Source organism: Hypoxylon trugodes (genome assembly GCF_022578975.1).
Source record: "Hypoxylon trugodes strain CBS 135444 unplaced genomic scaffold F4822scaffold_3, whole genome shotgun sequence".
Taxonomy (NCBI): Eukaryota; Fungi; Ascomycota; class Sordariomycetes; order Xylariales; family Hypoxylaceae; genus Hypoxylon; species Hypoxylon trugodes.
Window position 1 is genome coordinate 1,050,416 of NW_026250018.1, and position 26,550 is coordinate 1,076,965.

The 26,550-nt window shown below is 45.7% G+C and overlaps 10 protein-coding genes and 1 non-coding gene across 11 annotated transcripts; 5 read left to right on the forward strand and 6 right to left on the reverse strand.

Annotated features, from left to right (window-relative positions):
* Positions 1–50: 50 nt before the first annotated feature.
* F4822DRAFT_394411 (3-oxoacyl-reductase) lies at positions 51–1,504 on the reverse strand. The gene has a single exon (XM_051457360.1). It carries the CDS (start codon positions 1,144–1,146, stop codon positions 358–360), a length of 789 nt encoding a protein of 262 aa, XP_051316563.1. The 5' UTR covers positions 1,147–1,504; the 3' UTR covers positions 51–357.
* A 104-nt stretch (positions 1,505–1,608) lies between these two features.
* F4822DRAFT_163320 (Metallo-dependent phosphatase) lies at positions 1,609–3,746 on the reverse strand. The gene is made up of 3 exons (XM_051453173.1): positions 3,526–3,746; positions 2,918–3,472; positions 1,609–2,858 (listed from the first exon to the last, which is right to left on the reverse strand). The coding sequence occupies exons 2-3, from the start codon at positions 3,081–3,083 to the stop codon at positions 1,777–1,779; spliced, it is 1,248 nt and encodes a 415-aa protein (XP_051316564.1). The 5' UTR covers positions 3,084–3,472; positions 3,526–3,746; the 3' UTR covers positions 1,609–1,776.
* A 610-nt stretch (positions 3,747–4,356) lies between these two features.
* On the reverse strand, positions 4,357–4,710 carry F4822DRAFT_426636 (uncharacterized protein; the record flags this gene model as incomplete). The annotated part of the gene is made up of 1 exon (XM_051460602.1): positions 4,357–4,710. One exon carries the CDS (start codon positions 4,708–4,710, stop codon positions 4,357–4,359), a length of 354 nt encoding a protein of 117 aa, XP_051316565.1.
* Positions 4,711–5,749: 1,039 nt separating this feature from the next.
* Positions 5,750–7,491, forward strand: F4822DRAFT_163253 (SET domain-containing protein). The gene is made up of 3 exons (XM_051453171.1): positions 5,750–6,583; positions 6,638–6,764; positions 6,847–7,491. The coding sequence occupies exons 1-3, from the start codon at positions 5,869–5,871 to the stop codon at positions 7,280–7,282; spliced, it is 1,278 nt and encodes a 425-aa protein (XP_051316566.1). The 5' UTR covers positions 5,750–5,868; the 3' UTR covers positions 7,283–7,491.
* F4822DRAFT_163266 (cytochrome P450) lies at positions 7,492–9,589 on the forward strand. Its single transcript, XM_051453172.1, has 3 exons — positions 7,492–8,062; positions 8,123–8,999; positions 9,070–9,589. The coding sequence occupies exons 1-3, from the start codon at positions 7,700–7,702 to the stop codon at positions 9,381–9,383; spliced, it is 1,554 nt and encodes a 517-aa protein (XP_051316567.1). The 5' UTR covers positions 7,492–7,699; the 3' UTR covers positions 9,384–9,589.
* A 540-nt stretch (positions 9,590–10,129) lies between these two features.
* Positions 10,130–11,276, reverse strand: F4822DRAFT_163209 (NAD(P)-binding protein). Its single transcript, XM_051453170.1, has 2 exons — positions 11,163–11,276; positions 10,130–11,102 (listed from the first exon to the last, which is right to left on the reverse strand). Exons 1-2 carry the CDS (start codon positions 11,193–11,195, stop codon positions 10,248–10,250), a joined length of 888 nt encoding a protein of 295 aa, XP_051316568.1. The 5' UTR covers positions 11,196–11,276; the 3' UTR covers positions 10,130–10,247.
* Positions 11,277–13,070: 1,794 nt separating this feature from the next.
* F4822DRAFT_394421 (GTP cyclohydrolase I) lies at positions 13,071–14,738 on the reverse strand (the record flags this gene model as incomplete). The annotated part of the gene is made up of 3 exons (XM_051457361.1): positions 14,065–14,738; positions 13,704–14,008; positions 13,071–13,653 (listed from the first exon to the last, which is right to left on the reverse strand). Coding segments are annotated over exons 1-3 (982 nt in total), but the record flags the coding sequence as incomplete, so codon positions are not given.
* A 223-nt stretch (positions 14,739–14,961) lies between these two features.
* F4822DRAFT_394422 (TAFII28-domain-containing protein) lies at positions 14,962–16,974 on the forward strand. The gene is made up of 2 exons (XM_051457362.1): positions 14,962–15,882; positions 15,940–16,974. The coding sequence occupies exons 1-2, from the start codon at positions 15,241–15,243 to the stop codon at positions 16,300–16,302; spliced, it is 1,005 nt and encodes a 334-aa protein (XP_051316570.1). The 5' UTR covers positions 14,962–15,240; the 3' UTR covers positions 16,303–16,974.
* Positions 16,975–17,234: 260 nt separating this feature from the next.
* On the forward strand, positions 17,235–17,338 carry F4822DRAFT_t44. The gene has a single exon. It is a non-coding gene; the product is annotated as a tRNA-Thr (tRNA).
* An 891-nt stretch (positions 17,339–18,229) lies between these two features.
* On the forward strand, positions 18,230–19,435 carry F4822DRAFT_163503 (uncharacterized protein). The gene is made up of 3 exons (XM_051453175.1): positions 18,230–18,644; positions 18,710–18,996; positions 19,051–19,435. Exons 1-3 carry the CDS (start codon positions 18,429–18,431, stop codon positions 19,322–19,324), a joined length of 777 nt encoding a protein of 258 aa, XP_051316571.1. The 5' UTR covers positions 18,230–18,428; the 3' UTR covers positions 19,325–19,435.
* Positions 19,436–20,951: 1,516 nt separating this feature from the next.
* On the reverse strand, positions 20,952–23,317 carry F4822DRAFT_426643 (uncharacterized protein; the record flags this gene model as incomplete). Its single annotated transcript, XM_051460603.1, has 2 exons — positions 20,952–22,969; positions 23,074–23,317. 2 exons carry the CDS (start codon positions 23,315–23,317, stop codon positions 20,952–20,954), a joined length of 2,262 nt encoding a protein of 753 aa, XP_051316572.1.
* Between the last annotated feature and the right edge of the window lie 3,233 nt (positions 23,318–26,550).

Below are 26,550 nucleotides of genomic sequence, written 5' to 3' on the forward strand. Positions count from 1 at the left end.
TTACACCTAAATGAAACCGAGTTCTTGCAATGATTTTCTTTAAGTTGTGTGATTGAAATTCGCAGTCTTGTTAACAGACCAGATGGGATTATCTTAGGGGCTAGCTCATACCGATCGTAGCGCACTACTTGCCCAATCAACCGCTAGATTTTCAGGGCCTTCAGGGCTAACCCCAGTCAATTTTTGGAAACCTTACACTCTGCGGTCCTTCGGCCTCCTAGTACCTAGGAAGCGGTTAGGTCATAATTATAAGCCTACGGGCAGAGGGCGTGAACATTGCGTATATATTCTAAGATGCAGACAAAGAACTACCACAACTTAACAATGCACAAATAAACCACCGAGCAACTTAGAGCTCTATGTATCACTAACCCACCCACCATCAGCTACATAGCTACTACCAGTAATAGCGCTAGAATCATCCGCAGCAAGGAACAATATCAACCGCGCGATTTCATCAGGCACAAGATCTCTCTGCAGACTCTGCGCAGCCATCACAGTAGCGCGATACTCATCAGTCAAAACCTCGTCAATCTGCCTCTGCGTTGCAATAGCACCAGGCATGACGCTATTCACCCGAATCCCATATTTCCCAAACTCCTTGCTGTGCGTCCTTGTCATGCCCATAATCGCCGCTTTGCATAGGGTATAAATGGGAGATCCAGTCGCGGGGATGCGCCATTGGATAGATCCCATATTGATTATACTGCCAGAGCCTTTCTTTTGCATCGCGGGGACTACGGCTTGTGTCAGGAAGAATTGATGACGTAGATTGACGTTGATATCCTCATCGAAGGACTCTGGTGTTACGCCGACGGTCGGAACGCGCGACCTAACACCTGCGGCGCCGGCATTGTTAAGTAACACGTCCACTGTGCCGTAATCCGCTATTGTCTCTTCGGCGCATTCCTTGAGCCGGGCCAAATCGGTTACATCGCAGTGCATGAATGTAGGTTGACTAGCGTTGGGTATATCCTTGATTTTATCCAAAAGCTTTTGCGCTGATGCCTCCGAGTAATCTAGGAAGACGACGTTGGATCCTTGACGGGAGAAGAGCTCGACCGATGCTGCTCCGATACCTTCGGCCCCGCCGGTAATCAAGACGGTCTTGCCCCGCAGACTCGGATATGTTGCGTATTGATCCATATCAACGTAGGTACCCAAGTTAATAGGATTTGATAATTAAATTGACTTTGATATCCTAACTCTGAGATCTATAATTTGGGAATGGTTTCCGGAGATGAGGTGAGGTGTTGGAATTTTGTAGGAAACTTATATTGAGACCAGACTCAATCGGCGTCCTCGTGCCATGTAGATGAAATGTAACGTCCCCATTTTTCAGACCGGAAGCTCGAGTCTTACGCCGTCAGTCGCGGGTGACATTACATGTACGAGAATTCTCGTATAGAATAGTCCAATTGAATAATAAAGTGTATTTTCGCAGTCGTAAAGAACCACGGAATTTACTCACGAATGTGTTTGTCACCCCGCACTGCTATAGCTTACAAACGCGGGGTAAAATATAGCTAATGTTGTCATTTTTAGGGGATCAGCTCTGGAGTTAGTTATATAATACGCCTTCATTATATAATGCTAATATTATGCAGGGTATCGCCATCGTTAACGGATCGGTATTATATTATTATGTATACCTAATTTAAGTAGTTACATACCCCTGTAGCATATGTACTAGCTAATATGGTCAGAATAGTCCTCCGAGTTACCCGTTTATCGATCAAACGCCATTGGATATCTCACATACCCATATGTTCATTTCTATGTGGCTGTATAATTACAAGTAGGGCAGTAAGTCTTCGTATCATTAGTTGCCGGATAATGATCCACTCCATATGTTCCGTTCAATGAGACGTTTCCGACAACATGTCCGGATTCAAGGCGAATCCAAGTATCAACCACCAAGTTTGCTAGCTGCGACTTAGTTACCAGAAATTGGCGAGAGCCACGCTCCCAGGGCCCATAACCACCATAACCCGTGTGCTGACTGAAGCACAACGTAACGTTGTTCTGTGGGGTTACCGTCATGTTTGGGAGCAAACCATCCCACCTTGCACAAAACGTGTCGCCGTGGTCATGGCCACTGCTTACGGCCATTAGCCCAGGGACTGTCGAGATAGCCTTCATGAACGGTATATCCTGCCCTCCGTAGTCGCAGGTACCGTCATTCCGACCATCAGCGCACCAGCCTTGGGCTTGGGGAGCCAACGGAAAGTCATCGTTTATCCCGGGCGCCGTGTGGGAATCGATTCCTACTTGTTGAAGGGCGTATGATGCGTACGTCGGAATGTGGACGAACCCGAGAGAAGGGATCACCTTGTTGTACTTGTTGACAAGCTCGTCATTCGTCTGTAAGAACCAATCAACCACGCTAGAGTCGACCCAGTCAGGTTGGCCAACTCGGTTCCCCGAGGCGTCTTTCTGTTGGTACTTAAACCCTCCCCTACTGTCGAAGAACCAGAGTAATAACTCAGGCGTGCAGCTATCGGTGCAACCGGTGTCATATACTGGAAGGTAATAGTTCGACACACCTGCGTTATCGCCGGTTACCATCTGCGTCGTGCGACTATTAGGCCATAGCTTCTCACGAGCAAGGATGGCGTTGCCGGAGATGTTGTAATCCCAATCGTGATTGCCGTACGTTGACGCCCAGGTAAGTCCTCGATCTACGAGAGGACCAACAATTTGGTCTACGTAGGTTGTACTATTCTCCAAAAACGTGTTTTCACCTGTGATTAGGTCTCCGTTGATGACAACGAGCCCTGGAGATTCTGATTCCAGGATTTCATTGATGACCTTGACGGAATTAATGTCTTGTTGTGGACCCCATTGGTCCCAGGCATCTAATCGAACCAAGTTAGCTCTCGCTCATCTTCTAGGTTTGATCAGAAGGAGATATTACTTTCTCCGAAATGTAAATCTTCGAATATTGCTATTTGAAATGTGCCATCGGCCTTAAAGGTGAGAGGTCCAAAAGCATTTGCACTATTCGCGACTGGCTTAGCTAGAGGCTTCGCTTGTGACGTCGACGCAACAAATGCCAACACGACCAATATGGCGGGAAACATGGTAGATTGAAGCGGTGGTTTCAATAAAACTTACTTACTCCGACACTCCGAAAGGTAAATGAGATAAAGGCTTGCTCGTCGAGGGGGAATGTCCAATATGTATTTGCTCCATATCTCACAAGCTCCCCAGCTGTACGGCGTAGGGTTACAGCGCGCGATCACTTATCGGATTCACGTTTTTGTGTCGTACGTCGTGAAGTTAATAAAGAAGGGCCGGTCCCTATCCGACATGGTTGGATACCTTTTTCTTGCCTGCCTCTTTTGGTTTTTGGAAGATGAAGTTCAACGAGTCGGAATAGAGAACCCCGCAATGTGTTGTATAAGCATTTGTCATTGGCCAGTCAGGGACCCCAGGGTTTTTGAGATGCGCCAGGACTTAAAATTACCTGCTGGATATCCTAGTGAGACATGACTGTAGGTACCTAGGTAGTGACCAACTCACATGAGGCGTTATGTCTCGGAGTAACAAATCCGAAAGTTGTTCAAAGTTTAGATGAGGTAAAGTTAAAATATCTTGTAAAACTTGAGAAATGTTTCAAATTAGAATGATATGAAAGGATATTTATGCTTAATAGACGAGCAACAGGCAGGCGTGAGTGAGTTGAGGATGTTGGATAATAGCGTGGTTTAAATACCCCCCTAAAAGAGAATTATGTTACTTATAATTAGGTACAATTAGTGAGACGCCAGGTACATGTTAGTGGCTATTATCTAGCTCAATCACTAGTAGATACCTAAGTGACCCCCACCATAAGTATCTCTTAGAAGCTAAAATAGGTACACTAGAGCCCAGCTCCAACAACTGTTTCTGTTGTCGGTGCCTCCTCAACCATGTACATATATTTTCAGGATCTTTAGTGATGGGTCTTGTGTTGCACAAATGTCTTGAAATGCCAAATGCGTGCCGAGAGTTCCGAAAGCATTAGCAACTCAAGAAGCCTAGCCTCGCAAACATCACTATCTCTCGTTGCTGAGTCCACCTAGGTAAGAACAAACCAAGAGTGCAGCCAGACAAGAGCGAAATTATTCAACTTATAGAGTTGCACGGCATTCTAAATGAGTGTAGAATATGAGTTTGTACCTGGGTAATGACTGACTTCGGTTTTGTTACACCACCTAAGTAGATAGGTACCTTAGGTAGGTAAGCGAATACAGAAGGAGGGTAAAGGTCGAGTATAGGTTGCCACCATGTCTGCGAAGCTCCATTCCAAGGCTCGCCAGATCGTTACAGTTGCATCTACCTTCGCAGCCTCACTTGTATTTGCCCTTCTTTTCAGATTTCCTTGCCATATGCATACCCTCTCAGCGGCCCAGTGTCATGAGTAGGAAGGGTCTTGGTCCACATGAAGTCAATCTGCCTGATGAAGTTGGATTGGTATCGGTCGTATTTGCGGCCCTTCGTGTTCCTATCTGCATCTCCATAGAAGTTCTTCTCGATGTCTGCTTGCGCGGCCGGAAGAAACTTTTCCTTATACCATTTGGTTTGTTCTTTATGGTCCTGACGAGCAGCTGGGGAGTACAGCGCAGTATCGTAGGTATCGTCAGTATGATGATTGCCGTTAGCGTCAGTGTAGGGACAATCGTATGTGTATCGATAATAGAAATAGCCACCGCTATTATGCGACATCGTGGAAAGATTGTAGCGGAAGAGATGTGAGTAATGTTTAGCTAGAGAGATCCAGACCCTTACCGATTCAATGAACAGCTTGAAAAAAATAATTAGAGGTATTGGGGTTTTTACAAACCCCCTCAAAGTCATGACACCCAATTTATGTGTGCCTAAATTTGCACTTTTCTCTCGATAAGCAGGCTGTGAAATGCATCATGTTATATGCTGATACGACTCCGATCAGGCCACTGAATAGATTTGCGTGCTCACATATCGAGTTGGAGACATAAGTATATAATCCTTCATTGCTACGCTTATTTACTCGGGGGATCGTAAGTAGGTATGTATGCGCACATGTGCTACAGGAGTTCGAAGAGGCTCGAGCTACGGTGTATCGGAAATCGGGCTAGGCTTGCACCTACAAGCAATACGATCGATCGACAATGAATTCTTGCCATCAAATATGACAATTAATGGTAAGTTTGAGTTTCCTTGAGTTAATGGTCCTTTACTGCCTTTTAAACTTATTGATGAGTGTACCTAGAACATGACTGAGAAATTGATGAAGGAAATTGAGTGGGGTTTGCCGAAGCGTTCTTAAGAAAAGTTACCAATTTCGCTATGTCATGATGACTCAGCGGGATCCGTAACTGTGTCTTTTTATGGAGGACCCTACTAGGGTTACCTAAGCTCTGTTTCTTCAATTCCCTCAGTTACCAGCCAAGCTACCAATTCGATCGAATTTCATCTGTCTCTCAATATGAAAAGGCCACGCCCACTCATAGAGGCCAAGCTGTCTAATTGAATATCGCATCGATCTGATAGTTACTATTTGGGCAATGAGCTGCAAACCAGGCCCAAGTCGTACTAGCGGTAATTTGTTCCCGTAGATCTGGGCTAATAGCCGGAACTGCTCATTATGCCCTCTATTATCCATGCGGTTGACCTTCCGGTAAGCGAGCCGCAATCGTTATAACTGGCTTCTAGCGGTGGATACTTTCCATGACAAGATGTTTGTGCCTCGGAGTCGTCTTAAGACTCGGAGACATGGCTCCGCGAGAAGCTCTTGGACTATATCTTCGCCTAGTCCGCGAAAATTTGAACACTTTTTCGTTTTCAAGGATTAGGTTCCTAGCGACAAGTTTTTCGAAATCACCGTCCCAATCACCGTCCTAGATGGCTATGTTACGAATATTGCTCGCTTTCCACTTCGCGTTGGCACTTGCCAACACACAGCCCTCTCACCAAGAATCACAGATATGCATCATCCCTAACCCGTTACTTACTATTCCTGCGGAAACATGTCTAAAGAGTTCCTCACCTGTTAAGCAAGATGACCAATCGAGCAAGAAACAACCGCCGAAGAAGGTCTGGAGATTGGGTGGTCTCTGCCTTGGTCTCAGAGCGGATAAACACTGCGTCTTCGCTAACCCGACGTTCAATCATGGTGAAGGTATCACGGTAATCACTACAATGAAAAGCATGTCTGCAATTGCGACACGGCCAGTATTCACCGGAGAACGGAATGAACGACCGGGAGAAATAGAGCCCAATGCAACCGGGCCGTACCGTGAGGTTGTAATAGAAGGTAAAGGCATTGGTTTAGTAGCAACGAGGAAGATCCGAGCGGGGGAGCTTATAATGGCTCTTACGCCCTCGGTTATGGTCAGCGAAGATGCGGTTAAGTCATTATCAAAGAGAGACCTTTCAGCGCTTCTCGTCCGTGCGTCCGAGCAACTACCTTCTCACCACAAGGAGAACATAGAAAAACTATCGACACATAGCGAAACAAAAACACAGGAGGAGAAACTACACAAAATTCTGGAGACTAATTCCTTCCGAACGGGCTATCATGATGGAGATAACCCGTTTTATTCTTTGTTTACTGAAAGTTGGTTTTTCCTACCCTAGGGTACTTGGATTGCATACTGACGACGGGTTAAAGTATCGCGAATCAATCATGATTGCCGGCCTACATGCGCCTATTACTTTGATCACAGAGATTTCCACCAGAGGGTACTCGCTTTGCGGGATATCGAACCTGATGAAGAGTTGACAATAACCTATTATGAGTGAGTCCACCCCGTATCCGATCTCGAGAATGGACGAGAGATGATCTACAAAACATAGGCCATGAACTAACGAAATCGCTAGTCCCATCCAAACCCATTCAGTGAGACAAGAGATATTACACAAGGAATGGGGTTTTCAATGTGCTTGTAAGCGTTGCAGTGCGGATGCATCGACAATTGCCGAGTCGAATCATAGGGTCACGCAAATCCAAGCCTTGAAGAACGAGTTAGACGATCATTCGGCAGCGTCAAACGGGTCGTCCGAAAAGGCCGAGACCCTAGTATCGTTATATAAAGAAGAAGGGATATTGGGCCGTTTGAACGATGCATACTACAGGGCAGCGATCGAGTATATTGGTGTTGGAGATATTGAGAACGCGAAAAAGTACGCCACCCTTTGTATCGATCATGGCCTCCTATTTATCGGACCGGACCGACCTTTCATCAAGGAAATGCAGCAACTTATTGAAAACCCAACCGGACATCCGAAATGGGAGTTTCGCTTGAAGAAAAATTAAAACCGGATTTCTTGGGATTATTCAATCATAGAGGCTACGGCATCATTCAATAAACGAGCGATTTCTGCATGCGCATCTACAGATCAATTCTAGGTCTTGTGTCATTCACTCGCGAAGGAGGGAGACGTTGTGTAGTATGTTAATAATTACTAAGCGTTGGTGAATACCGATAACACCTCCCGATGTTGAGATGATGCGAGGATACCCTCAGTATGATTGGGGTTACCAATTGGGGTGCGTATTTGGCTAGGGCAGGATGCATTACTACGGCAATGACCAACATGTTGAATGTTATTCGTGAGCCGGAGACTAGAGAGGGGAGAGGGGAACCTGCGGTTATAAAAAGCACATAATATTCGTCATGCACACCTAACTTACCTTCATCTGATTGTGCGGAGAATTAATCGACATCTCTTCATGGAGTCAATATCTTTTCTTCCCAGGCAAATCACCCTCGGTCACTTGCTTCAAGCAAGTATTCTTGGAAGTCTTGCTGTGGCCTTTCTCTATTTAATTGGCAATGAGATCATTCGCAGTCGCGCACGAATCTCTGGCTTGAAAAGTCCGAAAGGATGGCCTCTCGTCGGGAATCTCCTCGATATATGGGAGAATGCGGCGTTGAAGTATCAAGAATGGGCTAAAGAATATGGCGACGTCTACCAGGTCATGTTAGGGAATACCGCAGTAGTTGTCGTTAATAGTAGTGCAGCTGCGAAGACTTTATTCATGTCCAATTCACAGGCTTTAAGTTCCCGACCGATAGCTTATACGTTTCATAAGGTACCTAAATTTCAGCTTATTCCCCCTGCTAGCTCTAGCTGACATAGCTTGGCAAAATAGATAGCTTCCAGCACTTCTGGCTTAACAATTGGCACCTCACCTTACGATGAGAGCTTAAAGAAAAAGAAGAAAGCGGCGGCTGTAGCCCTTAACCGTCCTGCTATTCAAACTTATATACCATATCTAGACATTGAGACGAAAACATTTATTCGAGATCTCTTCAATTACGGAAAGGCGGGGAAAGCCGCCATCGATCCACTTCCCATGGTTCAACGATTAAGTCTGTCACTAGTGACGACGATCAACTGGGGTATCCGGATTCCTTCTTTCGAGGATGAGCTGTTTAAAGAAATCGTTCACGTCGAAGAAGGACTCAACAAGACTAGATCAACTGTTGGAAACCCTCAAGACCACATTCCCCTACTCCGTCTAAATCCTAGGAATGAGGGTTCAGTCAAAGCACGGGATTTGCGACAGCGTCGGGATAGGTATCTTGCCAAGCTAAACCAAGACCTTGCAGAAAAAGTTGCCAAAGGAACCAACAAACCCTGCATCCAAGCAAGCGTAATAAAATACAAAGAGGTCGAGCTCAACGACACTGAATTAGCTGCCTTCAGCTTATCGGTTTTGGGAGGAGGATTCGAGACTGTTTCAACCACCGTTCAGTGGACGATTGCTTACCTGGCACAGCATCCAGATATTCAAGACAAAGCTCATGAGGAGATCCGGCGGTTCCAAGGATCCGATGAACCCCTATGCGACGCTGCCGATGACCAGAAGTGCGCTTATATACTTGCGATGGCAAAAGAAGCCCTTCGATATTTCACCGTTATTCCATTAGCACTACCGCGAGAAAGCATCAAGGATATTGAGTATAACGGGGTCCGTATTCCAACTGGGAGCACAGTGTACATGAATGCATGGGCTTGCAACTACGGTAAGAATTTCATTTCTTCGCGTCCTGTCCGTCTTTTTGAATTGCTGGCTTACATGATGCATAATTGCAGATCCGAAATTGTGGTCTAAACCTGATGCTTTCATTCCGGAGCGGTGGCTGGAGAAACCGGACGCTCCTTTGTTCACGTTCGGGTTGGGCTATCGCATGTGTGCAGCCCACATCCTTGCAACTAGGGAGTTGTATATCATATTCATGAGATTGCTGAGCAGTTTCCGCATAGAGGCCCCGGAAAAGATCAAATGCGACCCAAGGTTTGACATGGTTAATCCAAAAGACCTTATTATGTCACCGAAGCCATACCGTGCATTGTTTGTGCCAAGGGATGAAATAAGGCTAGGGGAAGCTCTGAGTTCATTTGAGTGAATAATGGTCACTTAAGTCATACTCGCTATGTGTATCATCACACGAATACCAAAAAGAATATTCTACGGATATCGATGTCTCGCTTACCAATATCTAAAGAAACATGTAGATTTATTACCTTGCTCTGGATGAAACGACAGCTCCCTAGACATGAAAGCGTCTTCTTTAGGCATCAACTAGGAATGGAACGTGTCGAACACACTTTGCGACATCCCATTTATCTGCTGTGCGTATAAGAGGCTCGCTGGTTTGCCTTCTAGCGAAAAGTACGAGAGCAATTCACCACAAGCGCCCCAGCACAACCACGCTACCGCACTACGCAAACGCAGAACTACCACCAAATTTGATCGAAAAATGGAAACCCCACGTCGACGAGATTTTCAGCTCTACCTACCATACGGCTGTACCATTCATGGATCCTAGACAAAGACAGCGTGAGAAGGCCGCGAGGGCCTGCCGCGATAAGATGAACTATTTCGAGCAACCGGCGGAACAAGCTAGAGACCCTAATGCTGGTTTTGCGGTTTTGGTTCTCCTGGCAATACCCGTCGCCTACGTACTCTATCACATAACTCGTTATATTTTTACTGAGTACATCATTATACCTGATGTATTATTAGGAATTTAGGCAACTAGGGGCCTCCAGTCCATCGTTCCCTACAAGAATTAGCACACTCGGAATATGACCTCCTCGGCCCCAGCTACCTAGGTTCTAGTTCATAGTGTGGTTAAAGGAGGATACGGGATTGTGTATCACTATCAGGCCATTGTCAATATGTTCGACGTCTTTACAAGAACTTCACCCAACATCAAATTACCGGTAATGATTTAGTTCAAGACTTCTAAGCTGCACGCTTAAGGCATCTACTTAGCAATCTTATTAAAAAAGTCTTGAAGCTCCGCATCAGTCAACTCATGAATCCCCAACAACTCATTATCCGTGCCCTTAACGTAGTTGCCATATCCATCACCCCAAATAGATACCGTGATGAACTCAAATCTAGGATCCTCGCCCCTTCTAAATGCCTCGAGGGCTTTCTTGTGGAGTTCATCCGTAGACCCGATCCGCGTGGTCCATCCATCTGCTCCAACCGCCTTCTTGCCCTTCTCGAGAAGTTCGTTCTGGGTAACCGCCACACTATTGACGAAGATCTCTCGGTTCTTCGTTTCCTCGGGATGCTTGAGGACCTGCGAAACGGCCTTCACCGACGACGCAATAGTCGTCGCGCTAAAGCGAACATCGCCTCCATTCCACAAGGTAATATCCTTTTTCTTCAAATCAATAAGAAGTCCAGACCCAAGAGCCAAATCTAGGAAAGGTCCAGTAGCGATAAGAGAATAAGTGATCTTTCCACCCCCAGCCGCTTTCTTAAGAGCTTCTGAGGCGGCTCTCTTCGGTTGGAAGGGGGGCAATTGAGTACCCTTTTCGCTGCTTGGTGTCAAGCTAAATTCTGAAGGTAGGAACCGTTTGACGCCGGCCTTAATAGCGGCCTCGATAAGGGGAATTTGGTAGGTTAGGCCTGCGAAGCCTACTGTGGATACTACGGCATCCTGTCCCTCGAGGGCCTTGACGAGAGTTTCCGGGGAGTTGTAGTCTACTTCTGCGACAGTGACTGAGGATGGGAAGTTGTGGGTGGCACCCTTGCGGGTGAGTATGGTCACCTTGAAGCCATCGTCAAGGAGTTGGTGTACTACGGGTACGCCGAATACGCCGCTGGCCTGTGTTGGGTTTATTGTCAACGATGTCTTCTAACTGGATATGTGCGTGGTCACTCTTACCCCTGCGACGGCAACGCTCTTGATGCTGCTCATATTGTTAGTGGATATGTCTAAGAGTATTTTGCTTTAGGTTGGGTGCAATGTTTTTATTGTCGGGGGTATTGATCTTGGAAACATACAAGGTGAAAACGGAGTGAATGCGGCTCCCTGATATAGGAAAATAATTTAGTTCATTTATGCCGAGGACATCACCGCACATCACTAATTGTGACATGCCACCTTGTTGGATGGTGCGAGTCGGTTTTAAGGTGGGCTCCGAGCCCGAATTTCATTTGTAATCGCGGACTGTTGAAAATAGTAAGAGACCATCTATTAGAGGAGCAATGTTACATCTTGCTTGGTGTGTTCCGTACGAAGGTACGTTCCGGACCCACGGGGGCCCGTAAACCATCGCGTCCCCTGAAATTTCACTCTGATCGGTATCCCGTGGCCGGCATACCTATAATCATTGAAATCTATAGTTGTTTTAACTATAATGATTATCACGAGACGAGTAGTCATCGCTACGCTTATGAATATTCAACTTCTTATTTTCTTCTTTTTTATCTAGGTTAATTGCCATGGTTGAATTATTATTGTCAGGAAACTCTAGAGCACTGATGCAATCATGGCTGTGCTACTTCATACTTAGCGTCATTTAGTTGCTAATAGGCGATATTCGCCTGCTTACAAATTAAACTAAGGCTAAGCCGGTATATCGGGTTTAAATAGTCTAAATTATCGCGAGGGCCATAACTCCATCTTTACGTACTAAGAATACTTATATTCCATATTAAATGTTCGCGAAGGTATACGTGAAATATACAAGTGCTACAGTGTTATGAGGTACATACCCCACATTATTATGGGGGAGCTGAGGGTCCCTATAGAACAGCGAAGAAACCCTGTTTGTAGCTGACAGAGCTGAGCGCTAGATCGTCTAATACGGTGGTTTCGGCGTATAAGGCACCTACATAGTTTTCCTTACTATCTTCGCTCACCTTGAGACGTAAACCCTATAAATTCGTAGCGATTCGTACTAAAATTTCGAAGTGCCATTAGAAGCACTTACTTAGGTACTTCTATATAGGAGCCCATTGCATTTATAATCTGCATTAAATATGACAGCTTCCAGGCCGAGTGTTACATTCTAATTATTCGTACTGAACATATGTTAGAATTAGATCATGTGGGATGGAAGTTTGCAGCTGGACTAACATCGCTTGTTCATCCCACACAATCCCACATGCGGCTCGATGATGCTCCATGTACGGAGGCGAATTGAGCCGCTAACGACTTCCCAAGCTTGCCAATGATATAGTTCTGAGTATTATAGGTAATAATGGGCGGGTTTCCTGAGTGAATGAATATAATCATGCCGTTCGAACCCGAAGAGATGCATGGTGGGTAGGATTGCAATAGAGCCCTCTACCTACAAAGTTATGATGAAGCATCTGGAGACAGGTGCAAGATTTACAATTCTGACCAGTAGCACATATTACGCAAATGTGGTCCTTGATCTTGGCTTTTCCTATCAAGCTTGTGCCGTATTGTATGTAAATCCGTGTATAACTATGTGACAAGTTCATGCAGACAGCGAGCTTAAACATGAGGGAAGCAATCCCATTGGCTAGTGTTCTGGGATCTTTCCTAAAGGAGTAGGTACTTTTTTGGTGATAACCTTCACCTGTTCAGAGTTTTTTTTTGGCTCGTTAACTAAGAACATTCAATGGTATCGCTAGTCCTGGTGGATGTTTCCTCTGTATAAGAGATGATTTTAGTTGGAAACTCTTGATTTTCTTTGGATGATTTGTACCCATTCTTCTTTTTGCGCTTTACGTAATCGCCTTTTCATGGTTGTAGGGTGGGATTTTAAGAGTGGACGAATCCCACCATAAACTTCGTCACGCTACTTAAAATGATCACAAATCAGGTATGTGCCTTTTATTAACGCTGCAAATGAATGCATAAATTATGCAGTTGATGCTAGATAATGCCAATGTTGAAGAATATCAAACCTTGAACGCCAATATGATCTTCCCAGAGGCGTTGAGCCTGCTTTGACTCTAGTGCCATATGCATTTACCCTCGCCTCTTCAGCGACGGGCTTGATGTTGAGATCCCACGCTACGTTAATCCAGAACGCCTTAAATGCACCCATATGTAGCATAGATAGATACGTTACCATCATCCAAGTTTACCTTATTGATCTGTTCAGTCCAATCAAGTTTAGAAACTCGTTTCTAGTCTTTTCTTTTTTCTCGAAGCATCCAAGTACGCAGCTGGTAATGGTGCTGGTAGTAGTCTTTTCGACCCCTCTCATGACAGTGCAAAGATGGCTTGACTCCATGACAACGGCAACTCCTTGGGGTTTTAAAACTTCCATGATGGCGTTGGCAACCTCTCGCGTAAGTCGCTCTTGAACTTGTAGCCGACGACTGAACATCTCAGCAATGCGAGGCAGTTTGGATATGCCGATGACATTGTTTCTCGGGATATATCCAATATGCATCTACAAACGATGAGAACTGGACCATCGTGCGGGGGACTGAGATAACTTACTTTCCCAGTGAATGGTACCAAATGGTGCTCGCAAAGACTGAACAATTCGATGTCCTTTACGATAACCATCTCATTATGATTCTCGCGGAAAATAGCATTGTTGACGACGTCTTTAACATTCTGTTGGTATCCCTTGGTGAAGAATAACATGGCCTTCGCATATCTCGCTGGTGTATCTAGCACACCTTCTCTGTCAGGATCTTCGCCGACGCATTCTAGGATTGTCCGAACAGCTCCTCTCAGCTTCTCGAATCTCTCGGCTGCTTGCTCAGGGCTTTCCTCTAGTCGCTCTCGAGTACCTCGACCTAGGTTGTGTAAGTCCTAATGCATATCCAATCAAGTGGGTTATTTATTAACGTACTTGGTCTGCTTAGGCCGTCGAAGTCAATAAATGGGCTAGGAGATCTTGTCTCGGTACCCTCTCTCTTAGCCTTTCTCTTTTTCTTCTTTTTCGGTGGCTCATCTCTGGGATCTCGCGCAGCCTTGCTTATGCTACTCCTTCTATTTAGTGTGTCGTCATGTCCGTTGGCCTCAGATGTCCCGTTGTCTCGTTCTCTTCTTCTCTTTCGCTTTTTGGCCTTCCTCGAGTCGCGGCTATTATCGCGCCTTTGTTTCTCGTCGCCGGTAACAGAGTCGTTAATATCGGAAAGGCCGGTAATGGAAGGGCTGGATGGATCTGGCACGGCGGAATCCCGATCGATCGGGCTGTGTTCATTGAACTGGGGCATCTTGCTTATTTCTCTGGCCAAAGCGTCAATCGGCGCAAGGGCGTTATGGGAAATGTCGCATACAGCTTCGGTGTCGGTGGGGTGGATGAGGCGGAAAGTCTTGGGATTTGTACCAGGAACGGAGTGGAGAAACTAGAAAAGGAATTTCAATTAATTCCTTTGGGTAAGGTGCATGTACATGTAGTAGGAAGCAAAGTTTACGTGCTTATGTAGGTACGCTTAGGAATATGTAGGTTTGTAAGTTTGGATGACTGAACAAAATAATTGAGTCACATCATTAAGGCACAACCAATTGCTAGCTTTAGCTTTATTTTGCTTAGCTTGGAAAACTCAATTTAACATGCATTTATTACATACCTTTTATCGAGCCGATAGGATATTCTGAAAGTCCGCGGGGTATGACAAAATTACATAAGCTGCGTTATCTTTTATCAGTTACTCCAGTCAGCCAGGACCTCCGGTACGTACCGAATCATGGTCCACATTAATTTAGCTCTTCGTCATTTAGGTACCTAGTCGCGCCCTAGCTCGTTATCTCATCTTGTCGCTCCCTAACTTTCTAACTTTCTGACTTTCTTCATCGCAGTTCGCGTTTTATTACCACTACATACTCCTTTTTAATAAAATACCAACGTCTTTCACTTCAATCTTGAGCGAACCGCCATATCCGACCGCGAAATTCAATAGTTCCCACATTCATTCAATCCGAACTGACTCCGACACACCTCCCTAATACCTCGTTAGCCCGAAGCCGTCATCATACTGTTGATCTTCGAGTGGACTTCACTAAACTAGGCGCTCCAGACACCATGGCGTCTCCTCCACGTGCTTACTCGCCTGCGGGCTCTCCACCGTATTCTAGCGCGCAGTTGCCATCGAAGAAGCGCGGCTCTGCAGCTGCTGATCTATCTGTTCAGCCGCCCTCTCTCAAGCGACGAAAAGCATCTACTATGTCCGTGGCCTCCGCAGGCTCAGCTCATCCTCTACGACAGACCTCATTCCCTCCCGACGAATCGCAACCTCAATCGTTCTCTCCCTCATACCAACGGTCCCCAAGTATCGATACCATGAGTCTCGTTAGTGGAAGTCAGGTCAGCGGCGCACCCGCGAAGAAAAAACGCGGTAGGAAGTCGAAAGCGGAACGAGCAAGCGAAGCGGCTGCTGAAGCTGTGCGAGATGGATCGCCGAGTGTTGTAGGAGGTCGCGCTGCGACAGTGCTTAGTGGCGTGAGTGGGAATAATGCAGGCAAAGATGGCGACGCGGATGGGAGGAAAGAGGAAGAGTTCGAGATACCGGAGAACATGGCCAGTATGTCTGCTGCTCGTACCAAGGAGCAAATAGAGGAAGAGAAGGAACTTAATGCGCTCTTGAAGGCGCAGATGGATACTCAACAATTCGAGCGTTACGAGGTTTGGCATCGTCAGACTCTGAAAAACGCGGACGTCAAAAGAGTAAGTTGTCGCATCCTGATATACTATTTATATCGTGGCATGGCTAACACGGCATAGCATATCAACAGTGTCACTTCCCAATCCTGTCCGACCAACGTTCACCAGATGATGCAAGTCGTATGCAAGATGTACTTAGGAGATATCGTGGAATCGGCACGCGAGATACAAGAAGAATGGGTACAACTAGGCGAAAAGCAAACCGACTTGTCGGACGACGATCTCCAACCTACGAACGAGTTATCGGAGTATCGCCGGCAAGCCCCACTACGACCCGAACATCTTCGAGAAGCCTACAGACGCCGCAAAGCTTCATCTGAGAATGGTGGAGCTCTGGGAAGCTTAATGGTCTGGAATCAGCAGACGCAGAACGGAGGCGAACGATTTGCAGTGAGAGCAGGAGGGCGCCGCATCTTTAGATGAGTGGTGTTTCTTGGTTTCACGATGATTTAAACCTCCGGAGGCTACGAGCTTTCAAGACCAATGGAGTGCGAGAGCGCACCGGCGAAGCAGCAGAGTGCCAGGTATTTCGTCAGATACGAAGGCGCTGAGGTTATTATGGATTTTCCATCTCGCACGGGTGAAGCGCACGCTTCTGCAGCCCGTGTTGACGATGTTATCAAGCCACTCTGGTGTGTCGGCGGGATTGCGATACTAAGTCAGTCGCCGCGAATATCGGCGGGATAAGCAACTCGTACCTACTGTATCACACCTCCGGCACTTAAGAATAAGATTGACTAAGATGGAGAGTGAATGTTGCGGTCTCGTACAGGGTCAGGCGATACTATATATGCGGACATGTCGTCTACTAGAGTACTCTGAGGACGAATTTCCCATGGGAATCTGTTGCCAAGGCTCTTACGAGTAAGGATGCTTAGTATGCATTTGAGAAAGTAGTCAACCCTAAAGATTAGCATAATGGGTCTCTTTGGGACTCAATATTATCTGCAATCCCAGCTGCTTTACTAGGTCATATCCAGTATTATACCACCGTGATCATACTAATAACTCGAATAATGAACGAGAGTCAATAAAATTATCTTCGCCCTCTGATCGACCCGTTTTCCCTTAGCGGCCTCGAGGGGGCAATCTGGCTTCATTTATACTCTACCTCTGTGTATTCTGCAACGTGTCCCCGATAGGCCTTCAACTAACACAACCTAGAAAAATTATGATGATTTTAATACACCAGTGCTGTGATTCGAGTTATTTAAATACCTAGGTACTCACCGAGAGTATTGGTTAAGCGAACTTGAGCTGTTTGTGTGTAGCCAGCACGTGATGCCCCAGTAGAATATTTAGGTGTATAATAGAGGGCCAATCATCACAAGTACTGGATACCTCATCCAGGTCTAGCCCTTATAGCTCAGTGGTAGAGCGCAGCACTTGTAAGATTTCACCTTCTAGGAGAAATGTGTCAGGAATGCTGAGGTCCATCGTTCAATCCGGTGTGGGGGCACAAGATTTTCGTCATTTTTTCGCAATTATCAATCGGACTTTCTTTTTAAGTACCTAGGTATTCCTTCCCCGTTCGTTCTGCTCGGTGTATCCAATTTTCACAGCAGTTGTCAGCGATGATCCTCCATAACGAACGGTTTAGGAAATCAATTGATCCTTCCTTTTATTGTTCGCTGGCGCCAATCGTACGAAACGCACCATTGGCTATTTAATTGATGGTACCAGCCGATGCGTGAATAGATTTTAATTCCACTATTGGTCGCATTCTATGTTTTGAGGTGCCACACATAATATTTCGGTTTTCCCACAAGTCCGGGGTCAAGAATCGAAAGAGAGATCGAGACAAAACTGCAACTTTCAATCATCATGATCAAATCCTACGAGCATTAATATGCCTCAGCCACTTTCATTACATTGTGTTCAGGTTTTCAAACGGCCAAGTCGGCAACGCCTCTTCTAATCCCTACACAGAACCATTCACAAAGAAGCTCATTACCACCTGTTTCAGGAATCAAAGTGCCTGAATATGAACATTATGAACAATACTAGCATATCTAGCGTAGGGGTAACACAACACAGCCTCAACACGACCCCCTTGGCCATGCAGAACATGGGCGATCCCGTTTGACCCCACAAGTTAATTGTGCTGCCTAGTCGATATGGTAGAATCGGGTAAGAAATCCCGACAATCATCAGCTAATTCGATTCCTAGTGGTTGAGATTTCGACGAAGGTAACTTCGTGTGGGTGGTTCCTAGCTAGAAAGACGGATCTACGGACGTGATTTAGAAGGATGTTCTAAGACCCAAGAATGAATAATTCTGTCATCTAGTATGTTCGTTTAGGTACGGGTGTCGCAGATCAACCGCGGCGCTTGCGAAATTCGTATTTCCACCCTATTTACCAGAGCTGTTTCGCCGTCAGCCACTATCTAACACAGCAAGGAAAATAAAACATCTATTACATCGCTCTTTGCCCCGTCCCGTATGCGTATATGCGTGAGACGCGACAATCTAGCTGAATGCCCTAACTAACCCAGCTCAACATCCCACCACAATACCATCCAGCGATTGAAAAAGACCACCGCCCAACATGGATCGCGAAAAGGGTAAATCCACCACCCGCAGGATAACCGTCAATGGAGAAATAGATTCATGGAGGACGCCACACCAAGACACGTGGGATAAAGTACGATACGCGTTCCGAATCATATCATTCATCGTCGGACTCCCGTTCTTCGGAATAGCCCTCGCAGGATTTTCGGCACCTTTCAATTTAATGCAATATCCGATCATGGGGATTACGCTAGTGAGTAAATCGGCTTAACTCGCTTCAATATCTCCATGGCACATACTAAACCATTGAATTATCAGTCTTCAGCAATGTTACTTTATGATATCGCAGAGTTGATCGTCACGTGTGTTCAGAGGAGGAAGACAGGTATCCGGCCGTCGGTAGCCCTTGGTTTCGAGCTGACGCTCTCTCTCGGGGGCCTTGTCACCTCAGCGTTCCTCGTCCTCGCCACGATAAATATCTGGCAATTGCACATAAGCGCCGGTAACCGGAACAATTGGCTATCATCCATTGTCCCCGGCTACAGTAGGAGCAGGTTCTGGTTTCAGATGGCTGCTGCTGATACCGTGCTCGCCTTCTTCCTATCGTAAGTATCGAGATGATCTATTACGTTCACCGCGAAGTTGGCTAACCCCGCTAGTGTCTTGCATTTTATCCTGTTCGTCCGGGACTGCGTGGAGGTAGACTTGAAGCGGAAAGCTATCAACCGATTCCTGAAGAAGGCTATGAAGGAATCATTTCAGCAACAAGAACCCCTCCATGACACCACCACCACCACCCCTGGCGTAACGGAGGGAACAGTTGAGCTTGATAACTACGATTTCAACAAGTTCAACGACAAATTTAATGACATCGACTATAACGAAACGAGAGAACAAAAGTCATTGGCGCACGACATGTATCTGAAGCGCTAACTTTACTATATAATTTTCCTTAATATATCATATTTCATTTAAGAAGGCGCTCGCAAGGACAGCCACAACAAGGACGGGTGCGGAAAGAATCACGGTTTGGAGTTTATATCATGGGTTCAGGGGATCGGACTAGTTTATTGGCTTTGGCAATATTTCTTTTGCGCATTGATTGCAGCGCAAATATCTCAAAGATACCTTAAAACAAAGGTTTAATTTCACAGGTCAGCGCCCGGCCTTTCGCACAACCCAATACTCGCCAGCATTCCAGCCCGTGCGAAATTGCGAGAAGAACCTATCATATTTGAACACATGACCTGCATGACGAGACAACCATAGTGAATATAACCGTGCATTAACAAAAATCTTCCAAAACAATAGATCGACTATTAAATTGGTTGTTCTGACAAAGCAGTGATGTTTCGCACTTCCCGTCCTTTTCATTTCTTTTATAGGTATCGCACGTCGATGGTCGCATGCTTGGTCCTCAAGTGGAGCCCCACCGAGTTGCGGTCACGCGCAAGGCGAATGCAAGGTGAGAGCAATGCTCTCGGAATTCATCTAGCAACTCAAAGCACTGTAAACACCATTGTAAAGGGTCGATCCCGGCCAGTGTAATTATTCAGTACTGGTAAACTAAGTCGGCGCTATCGGATATACGACTGGCATCGGCTTGTCAGCGACGATTAGATGCCCAATACGCACCAGTTAGACGGCAAGATATTAGATTATATTATCGGATAGTTTGAAGAAAGGTATTGTGTTCTATATGACTTCGCCCTCTCCATTTAAATATATCGATACAGATCCAGCCTATGCTAGGACGATCATTTCGCATGCTATTTCTGGGCTAATCCGAATAGTTTAATCACCATTAGGTGAGCTAGATAAAACCGAAATAATCGAGGTGCAAGTTTAGATAATTTCCAGTAGGTAGGCAAGCTCGCATTGGCCCATTCGGCTTGTTTATCGGTATGGCATTTGTAATCGCGAGTATTCGTACTGGAGTTTATCAACTCCGAAGAGGGCGTCAAATTTTGATGGTGGGCTCTAGCAAATCTCCAGTTCCAACCCCACGTTAGTCTCGCGTTTATGCTACTCAGGAAAGACGGCCGAGCTTTTTACTCGGGAAATTGGTAAGTTCCGTATTCAGAGATTCATGAGCCATTGGTGTTCTTTGGGGAAAAGGCTCCGCTCCTAAGTAGCTTTCTTTCAGAATGTTATTGTATGGTCCCTTGAAATCGGATGTCGTATCGGAGGATAGGTCTCGAAATCTTGATGGTCGAGCCTTCAGCGCGATGGCTAGATGCGGCATTGTTCGTCAATAGGCCCCGGAGACAACGGTCGCCAATGCGTCGCCAAATTCTCGTCCGTATGCTGATGCGGCAAACCCGGTAAACTCCGCCCTAGCGTCTGAACTGAATAGAAAATAAGTCACGGAACAAATACGTAGAGGAAATGAATGATGTAAACTAACCTTTCAGTGCAAAATTGGAGACGAAGAGAAGATCGTTGGACAGCAAATGCTGATGAGCAAAATGCGGGGAATCTGCAGCCAGCTTGGACGGAGTTTAATACACGTATAAAATGTTGTGGAGCCCTGCTTCTCCTGTCATCCTGCAAAGGGCCCTTAACCGATGATTATGTCCTCTGAAAGACCAGTCAACCGGTCAGTAACCGACTGATAGCGCTCCTTTGGGTCGGTGGTTGTGTTCTCTTTCGCTACTACCTCGACGAACTCCAATTTGGTCACCCTTACACCCGATCCTGGTCCCTTCTTCCACTGCTCAAACTGTTTCAGGAGAGTGACTTCGTGCTCATTAGTCTTAACACGAATCATTGCCTTCTCACTTCTGTCGACGCCCCTAACAGCACGTCGCATCAGGTAGAGGGTCTCCACGTTAGGCCACGATTTTGTGACAGTCTGCCAACACGGATCCGCCCCAACGGGAAGCATTGGTGCTTCTGTTTGGATAGCCAAGAAGCGTACTGCGGAGCGATCGTCATCGCTGTACTGATGTCGAGCACAATGGCATCCACGGCACGCTCCGTGGCAGGGTTCGAAAATCACAATGTCGTTATGAAGGTTGACATCCTGGATTAATGTGCGATCGATAGCGGGGTTACCAAAGTTATAAAGAGCAAACCGCTTTTCGTAATGAAGGCGAGCGATCCATACCGACAGGCGGCATGCAGTAAACCATGTGGGGATCTTGTTCTGGACTCCAAATGGTGGCAGGAGAATGGTAGGGGTATGCGAGTACGAAGATCTGTTACATACATACAGGAGTCGCGGTTCGATAGCGGCCTCCCATATCATCATCTTTAGTTCGTTCGGTAAATTGTTATACAGGTGGAACTCCGTGGGTGGTTTCCAGAATCTCGGTGAACGACGAACAGATATAATAGAACCTGTCTCAGATCCACTGGCCTTTCGTGCTCGCTTCTTTGCTGGTGCTGGTGTAATGTCGGTAGAGCTTTCGATTGCAATCTTACGATCGTTGATACGAGCTGACCGGCGAGACGCCACTCGAAGCTGGCCAATCTCTGGGTGAGTTCTGGATGATGGGCCCGGATCTAGCGATGCAAGCGGCCGGTCTTGGTGGTTTCGATCTTGGTCATCCACCTCATCCACCGCCTCTTCTTCCTCGTCTTCATCTGCCTCGAAATCGCCCGATCCTTGACTAACATACTGGATATCCCTTGAGTTCTCGAGTTTGGATCCACTTGTGTTAGATGTACGCTTCTTGGACGATTTATTGAGCCTCTCTCCAAAAGAGATGGGCGTATCAGCAGTGTAGGTTGTTGCATCTAACTGACCGTCAAGGCCAAAATTGGTCATAGATCGCGTCACAGGTCTCGCGTAAGATCTTGAAGGAATGGTCGCGTAGGAAGTGGATGCTGATGTCTGTGCAGGTGTCATCATCATCATGGGAGACTCTGCCATCTCGGCATCCTGTAAATTGTTGCGCCTCAGGCTGATTACATTCCCGTCATGTTCGTCGTCATCGGGACGGATATCTTTCGTGCTTCTTCTTTCCGTCATTTTGGATGCTAGTAGATTTCCAATTTCCTGGTCCTTCTGATTTCTGCGGTAGAGTATGGATAAAGCCTTGGAAATTGTAGTGCGCCCGAGGACAGCTCGAGTGAACCTTACTACCCACGAATTCAAGCCTGGGTCGCCAACGGGTTCGTTTTCGGGAAATAAGAATCCCCCCAGCCCTTCCAGTAATGAAGAAAGGTAGGGCCGGTGGAATGCCTCAGCCCTTTTTTGATTAAGCTGTATGATCAATTCAATAAGCAAATGGGCATAGAACTGTTGGCATGGAATCGACCCTGGAGGAGGTAATACTATTTGCTTGGTAGTGTGTAATAGGTGTGTTAGTGATGCAAATGTCTGTGATGTAATTCGGAGAATTTCTGATGAATGGGGTTGTAGGGTGGTAAGTCCGGGGAATAGTGGCGTGGGGGCTAAGCTCAACGGCAACGAAGGTGAGATAGAAGAAAATGAAGAGGGTGAATCAGCGCCCGGGGGATTTCGCCTTAACCGGTGATAGAGTCGCGAAAGACATAGAGATTTTTTCTTTTGCCGACTAGATCCGTCGACTTCATTCCCGGTACTTCCAGGACCGGAGTGAGATGATGCGGCTGAGGAATTGAGTCAGCGGGGTTCTAGGTCTACGGAGATGAAAAATAAGATCCGAAAAGGATGATTGTACGACATTAAATGGTATTGGGGGTTTGCGACATACCTTGTACCCTATGCAGCTCTCCTATCGCCTCGCTAGGCGTCGGTTGTGATGCTGAAGGTGATGCTGAATGACGGTTGAGCGGTTGTCGTTGTTCAGAAGAGGGACGATGCGGGGCAGAGGTGGAGGAGTTGGATGTGTGCGTGGGCTGCGAGAGCTGCGAGAGCTGCGAGGGGCCTGAGGGGAAGGAATTACGCCGTTCCATGGTGGGGTTTTGACGCTCGAATTTGGAAGCCACAGGTGTCATATTTAGCACTTTCAGCGCGTAAGCCCCTGCTATTCGCCGGTTTTTTAGGCGTTTCCCCCCTCGTTATGTGTGGCTACAAGTTCCAAGGTTCCCCTAGGACGGCCAGTGCCGACCAACGAAAGGGAACAAAACAGGGAAGGCACTGTACAAACCTTGGAAAGTATCCTAGTACCTCTTCAAGCATTCCAATCTTGTACGTTTGAGTTCGCAGCCATCCAAGAACGAGTAGGGATAATAGAGCTTATATTGCTGTTTGGGCCAATGATCTCTTTCTTTTCACCCATCGACTTTTAGTAACTTAAAAAGTCTAATGGATACAACGTTCGAAAGACAAAAAAAATAAAGAAAAAGATTTGTATTTTATTGAAGACATAGAAGCAGAGATCTCCGATCTTATATAGGTGTCGTTCCGCTTACTTCGCAATGGCCTCTCGATTTAAGTTCTTAAGTTAATCGTGTACTTCATTAATTCCCCCCTATCAAAGTTACTGGTTAAAAGCAATTATGGTTTGAAATCTTTAAATGCGTACTGACCTGTCAAATCAACATAATTATTCTACACTTCAATATTTCGCATCAAATACATATGATTAGGTCGGATACATGTCTATACCCAAGCGCAATTATTGAGAAAGAGAGTTGGCTTAGCTCTACTAGTTTATTACCCTTCATCACGCGATGCATCCGACCTCGCGTAGGAAGTCGTATTCATTGGATATTTCTGTCGGAGTATCTAATTTTATTCAATCCGATCGCCTTTTGATGCCTTTCGCTAGCTACTTACACATAGGCACATTGTGAAGTATGTCCCATTTCGTACTTCCAGGTACCTATCTACTTGCACATGTAGGTACCTGGATGGTGAACTCTAACATGTGGAGGACCCGCTAAATAGAGTTTAGCAATGCTAGCTTAGAGGGGATCATCGCCTGGGGAAATCTTCCAGTCCGTCGGCACTCGTACCTTGGCATACGTACCTAGGTATCTTAGGAAGGTGGTAGCTTGAGATAAAAGAGTCCCCTTCCTTATTTATCCTCATCTAGCTTCCGAATAAGGCCAACTCTTTACCTTTTTGGTATCATACTGTTTCGGGTACTTCCTATCACTTGAATTATAATTAATCACGTGTCTTTTCCTAAGCATTGAAAGAGCTTTTATATCTCCTTTTCTTATAAATATATCGCTTTAGATGTTTTAGGCCTGGAGAGCGACACGGACAAATTATATTAGTGGTTAAACTGTCGCTACCATAACATATTCTAGCTATTATCGGGATACTCGCGCTCTGCACCTAGGTGAACGCTTATTCGTGAGAGTTATTTCGGGCGTGTAGCTAGAAGCTACAGTTCAATTATGGGGGGAACTAGAGCGGGGAAGAGGGGGGGTTGATGATTGCTAATGGCCAAGATATTCGTACGGAACCAATAGACATATTTCCCACAGAAAGGCCCATTTGTTTTGGAGTCTTAACTGACGAGCTATAAATGCTTATACTACTATGCTCCATCACCAGATCTTATAAGAGGTTGATGTGATCTCACGTGAAAATTATAACCCATAGTAAATCACTCATGAAATAGGGGCTAGCAACCAACGGGGAAGGTCGAAAAGGAAATGTTCCGGAAAATTCCTAGTATAACAAGATATTTAGATGTGTAATGAATGACTAATAGTATGAAACTGTTCATTAAAGAGAGCAGATGATTATAAATGCCAAGTGATCCGAGAGAAATAAGCCAAAATGAAGCAATCTAAGTGCATATTAAGATCCATGTAGATCTCTGTGTAACCTTTGAGATCTGTGTAACCTAAGTCGCTTTTCGGTTTGCACGCTAGATTGTACGAAACAACCTCACCCTCCGTCTCAGATCTATCTTATCAGATATAGTCGGATTTAGGAACGAATGGCCAACTATCCCGAGACCTGTATAGCTCGCTTGCCTATTCATGTCTGTGGAAGAACTGGTCTCTATATAGTTTTAAATGGCAACATGTTCCTATCGATTTAATTCCGTATAGATTGCTAGACTTTGCAACAATATCCCCCTGTTCTGCCAACTCTTCACGGCTTGACTAGAGCCCCTGGGAGTATGCACACCGCCGTGTTTAAAACCCAATCATTTTGCCCCTGTAACAACCTCTTGGGCGGTTTCATATCAAAAGCATTTTAATATCCCTCCTCGATGTGTCACGCGATCACTTGGTACTTTTACTGCCTTACCTGTGGCAGGGGGCCGCTGAACGCGAGCCCGCAGGTATATTATATCTCGTTTCATTTGCCCCTTTCTCTTTAGAGGTAGCTGTTCGAGATTTTCTTACTACTAAGATATTCAGATATACGCTCAACTAGTTGCTGACTTATTAGGTCAGTGTAGTTGGCAGACCGTGTGTGACTCCAATAAAGCCCAGACTAGGCAATGTCCGAATTTCACAAATGAAGACCGGCAGTCTCACGGCGATGACTGTGTGGCGTGGGGAAAGCGCCACCTTCCACCTCCTCCACCCCCATTTACTGATGGTTGATAATTCCGAGGAGCCGAGGGGATTCTACCTGTGTAAGTTTTAGGGGTTCTTTATGTACCTAAACTAAATAATATGGTAGCTCTAATAAGGTTTGTAGCGAATCTTTATCTATAAAACAGTTGTACTACGAAGCGAGGAGTTAGGTGCTATCTCTATGTATACTCGTTTCCAAGCAAACCATCAACGTTTACAATGTTGGCTAGAGTAGAAGTTCTGTTAGATATACCTAGCTCGATACCTTAATTAAGAAAATTTACATGTTACACCAAACATTTCTTTTTGATGACAATGAGTCTCAGCGCATGCAGTTAATTTACCCAACTGCCTATTTAGGTTGTAAAGTGCTTTACCACTCCGTTAAACTCTTTGAGTCCTATTTGGTACAGAAAAGTTGGATATATTAGTATAGGGCTATAAGCACCTTAGGGCGAGTATAGAATTGTTGGCTAGACGGTACATAGTTAGAAATGAGATTTGTGAACAGCGAGACTGGAGCTTGATATTATATCTGCATTATTTATGAAAATAATTACCTAAGTATCTCGAAATCCTGTGGGATTTGTCATGGGACTAACCATATAAAGGGGTTAATAACTCTGTTATTGTGCAACGAGATCGCAAATAACTGCTACGGGAACTATCGTATATATATACTAAGGCTTTCTTTATCCCCATATCGGCAATAAGGGGTCTCTCCGATACTTCCCAAG

What these genes read in the sequence shown, in the direction of transcription:
- F4822DRAFT_163266 (XM_051453172.1), top strand. Translation starts at nt 7,700, where the DNA reads ATGGAGTCAATATCTTTTCTTCCCAGGCAAATCACCCTCGGTCACTTG. An exon ending in TAGCTTATACGTTTCATAAG is followed by an intron (nt 8,063 to 8,122) that starts GTACCTAAATTT and finishes TTGGCAAAATAG; the next exon opens with ATAGCTTCCAGCACTTCTGG. An exon ending in TGCATGGGCTTGCAACTACG is followed by an intron (nt 9,000 to 9,069) that starts GTAAGAATTTCA and finishes GCATAATTGCAG; the next exon opens with ATCCGAAATTGTGGTCTAAA.
- F4822DRAFT_163503 (XM_051453175.1), top strand. Translation starts at nt 18,429, where the DNA reads ATGGATCGCGAAAAGGGTAAATCCACCACCCGCAGGATAACCGTCAAT. An exon ending in CGATCATGGGGATTACGCTA is followed by an intron (nt 18,645 to 18,709) that starts GTGAGTAAATCG and finishes TTGAATTATCAG; the next exon opens with TCTTCAGCAATGTTACTTTA. An exon ending in GTGCTCGCCTTCTTCCTATC is followed by an intron (nt 18,997 to 19,050) that starts GTAAGTATCGAG and finishes TAACCCCGCTAG; the next exon opens with TGTCTTGCATTTTATCCTGT.
- F4822DRAFT_394411 (XM_051457360.1), bottom strand. Translation starts at nt 1,146, where the DNA reads ATGGATCAATACGCAACATATCCGAGTCTGCGGGGCAAGACCGTCTTG.
- F4822DRAFT_163320 (XM_051453173.1), bottom strand. Translation starts at nt 3,083, where the DNA reads ATGTTTCCCGCCATATTGGTCGTGTTGGCATTTGTTGCGTCGACGTCA. An exon ending in AGATTTACATTTCGGAGAAA is followed by an intron (nt 2,859 to 2,917) that starts GTAATATCTCCT and finishes TGGTTCGATTAG; the next exon opens with ATGCCTGGGACCAATGGGGT.
- F4822DRAFT_394422 (XM_051457362.1), top strand. Translation starts at nt 15,241, where the DNA reads ATGGCGTCTCCTCCACGTGCTTACTCGCCTGCGGGCTCTCCACCGTAT. An exon ending in AAAACGCGGACGTCAAAAGA is followed by an intron (nt 15,883 to 15,939) that starts GTAAGTTGTCGC and finishes AACACGGCATAG; the next exon opens with CATATCAACAGTGTCACTTC.
- F4822DRAFT_163253 (XM_051453171.1), top strand. Translation starts at nt 5,869, where the DNA reads ATGGCTATGTTACGAATATTGCTCGCTTTCCACTTCGCGTTGGCACTT. An exon ending in TTATTCTTTGTTTACTGAAA is followed by an intron (nt 6,584 to 6,637) that starts GTTGGTTTTTCC and finishes GACGGGTTAAAG; the next exon opens with TATCGCGAATCAATCATGAT. An exon ending in TTGACAATAACCTATTATGA is followed by an intron (nt 6,765 to 6,846) that starts GTGAGTCCACCC and finishes CGAAATCGCTAG; the next exon opens with TCCCATCCAAACCCATTCAG.
- F4822DRAFT_163209 (XM_051453170.1), bottom strand. Translation starts at nt 11,195, where the DNA reads ATGAGCAGCATCAAGAGCGTTGCCGTCGCAGGG. An exon ending in AGAGCGTTGCCGTCGCAGGG is followed by an intron (nt 11,103 to 11,162) that starts GTAAGAGTGACC and finishes AACCCAACACAG; the next exon opens with GCCAGCGGCGTATTCGGCGT.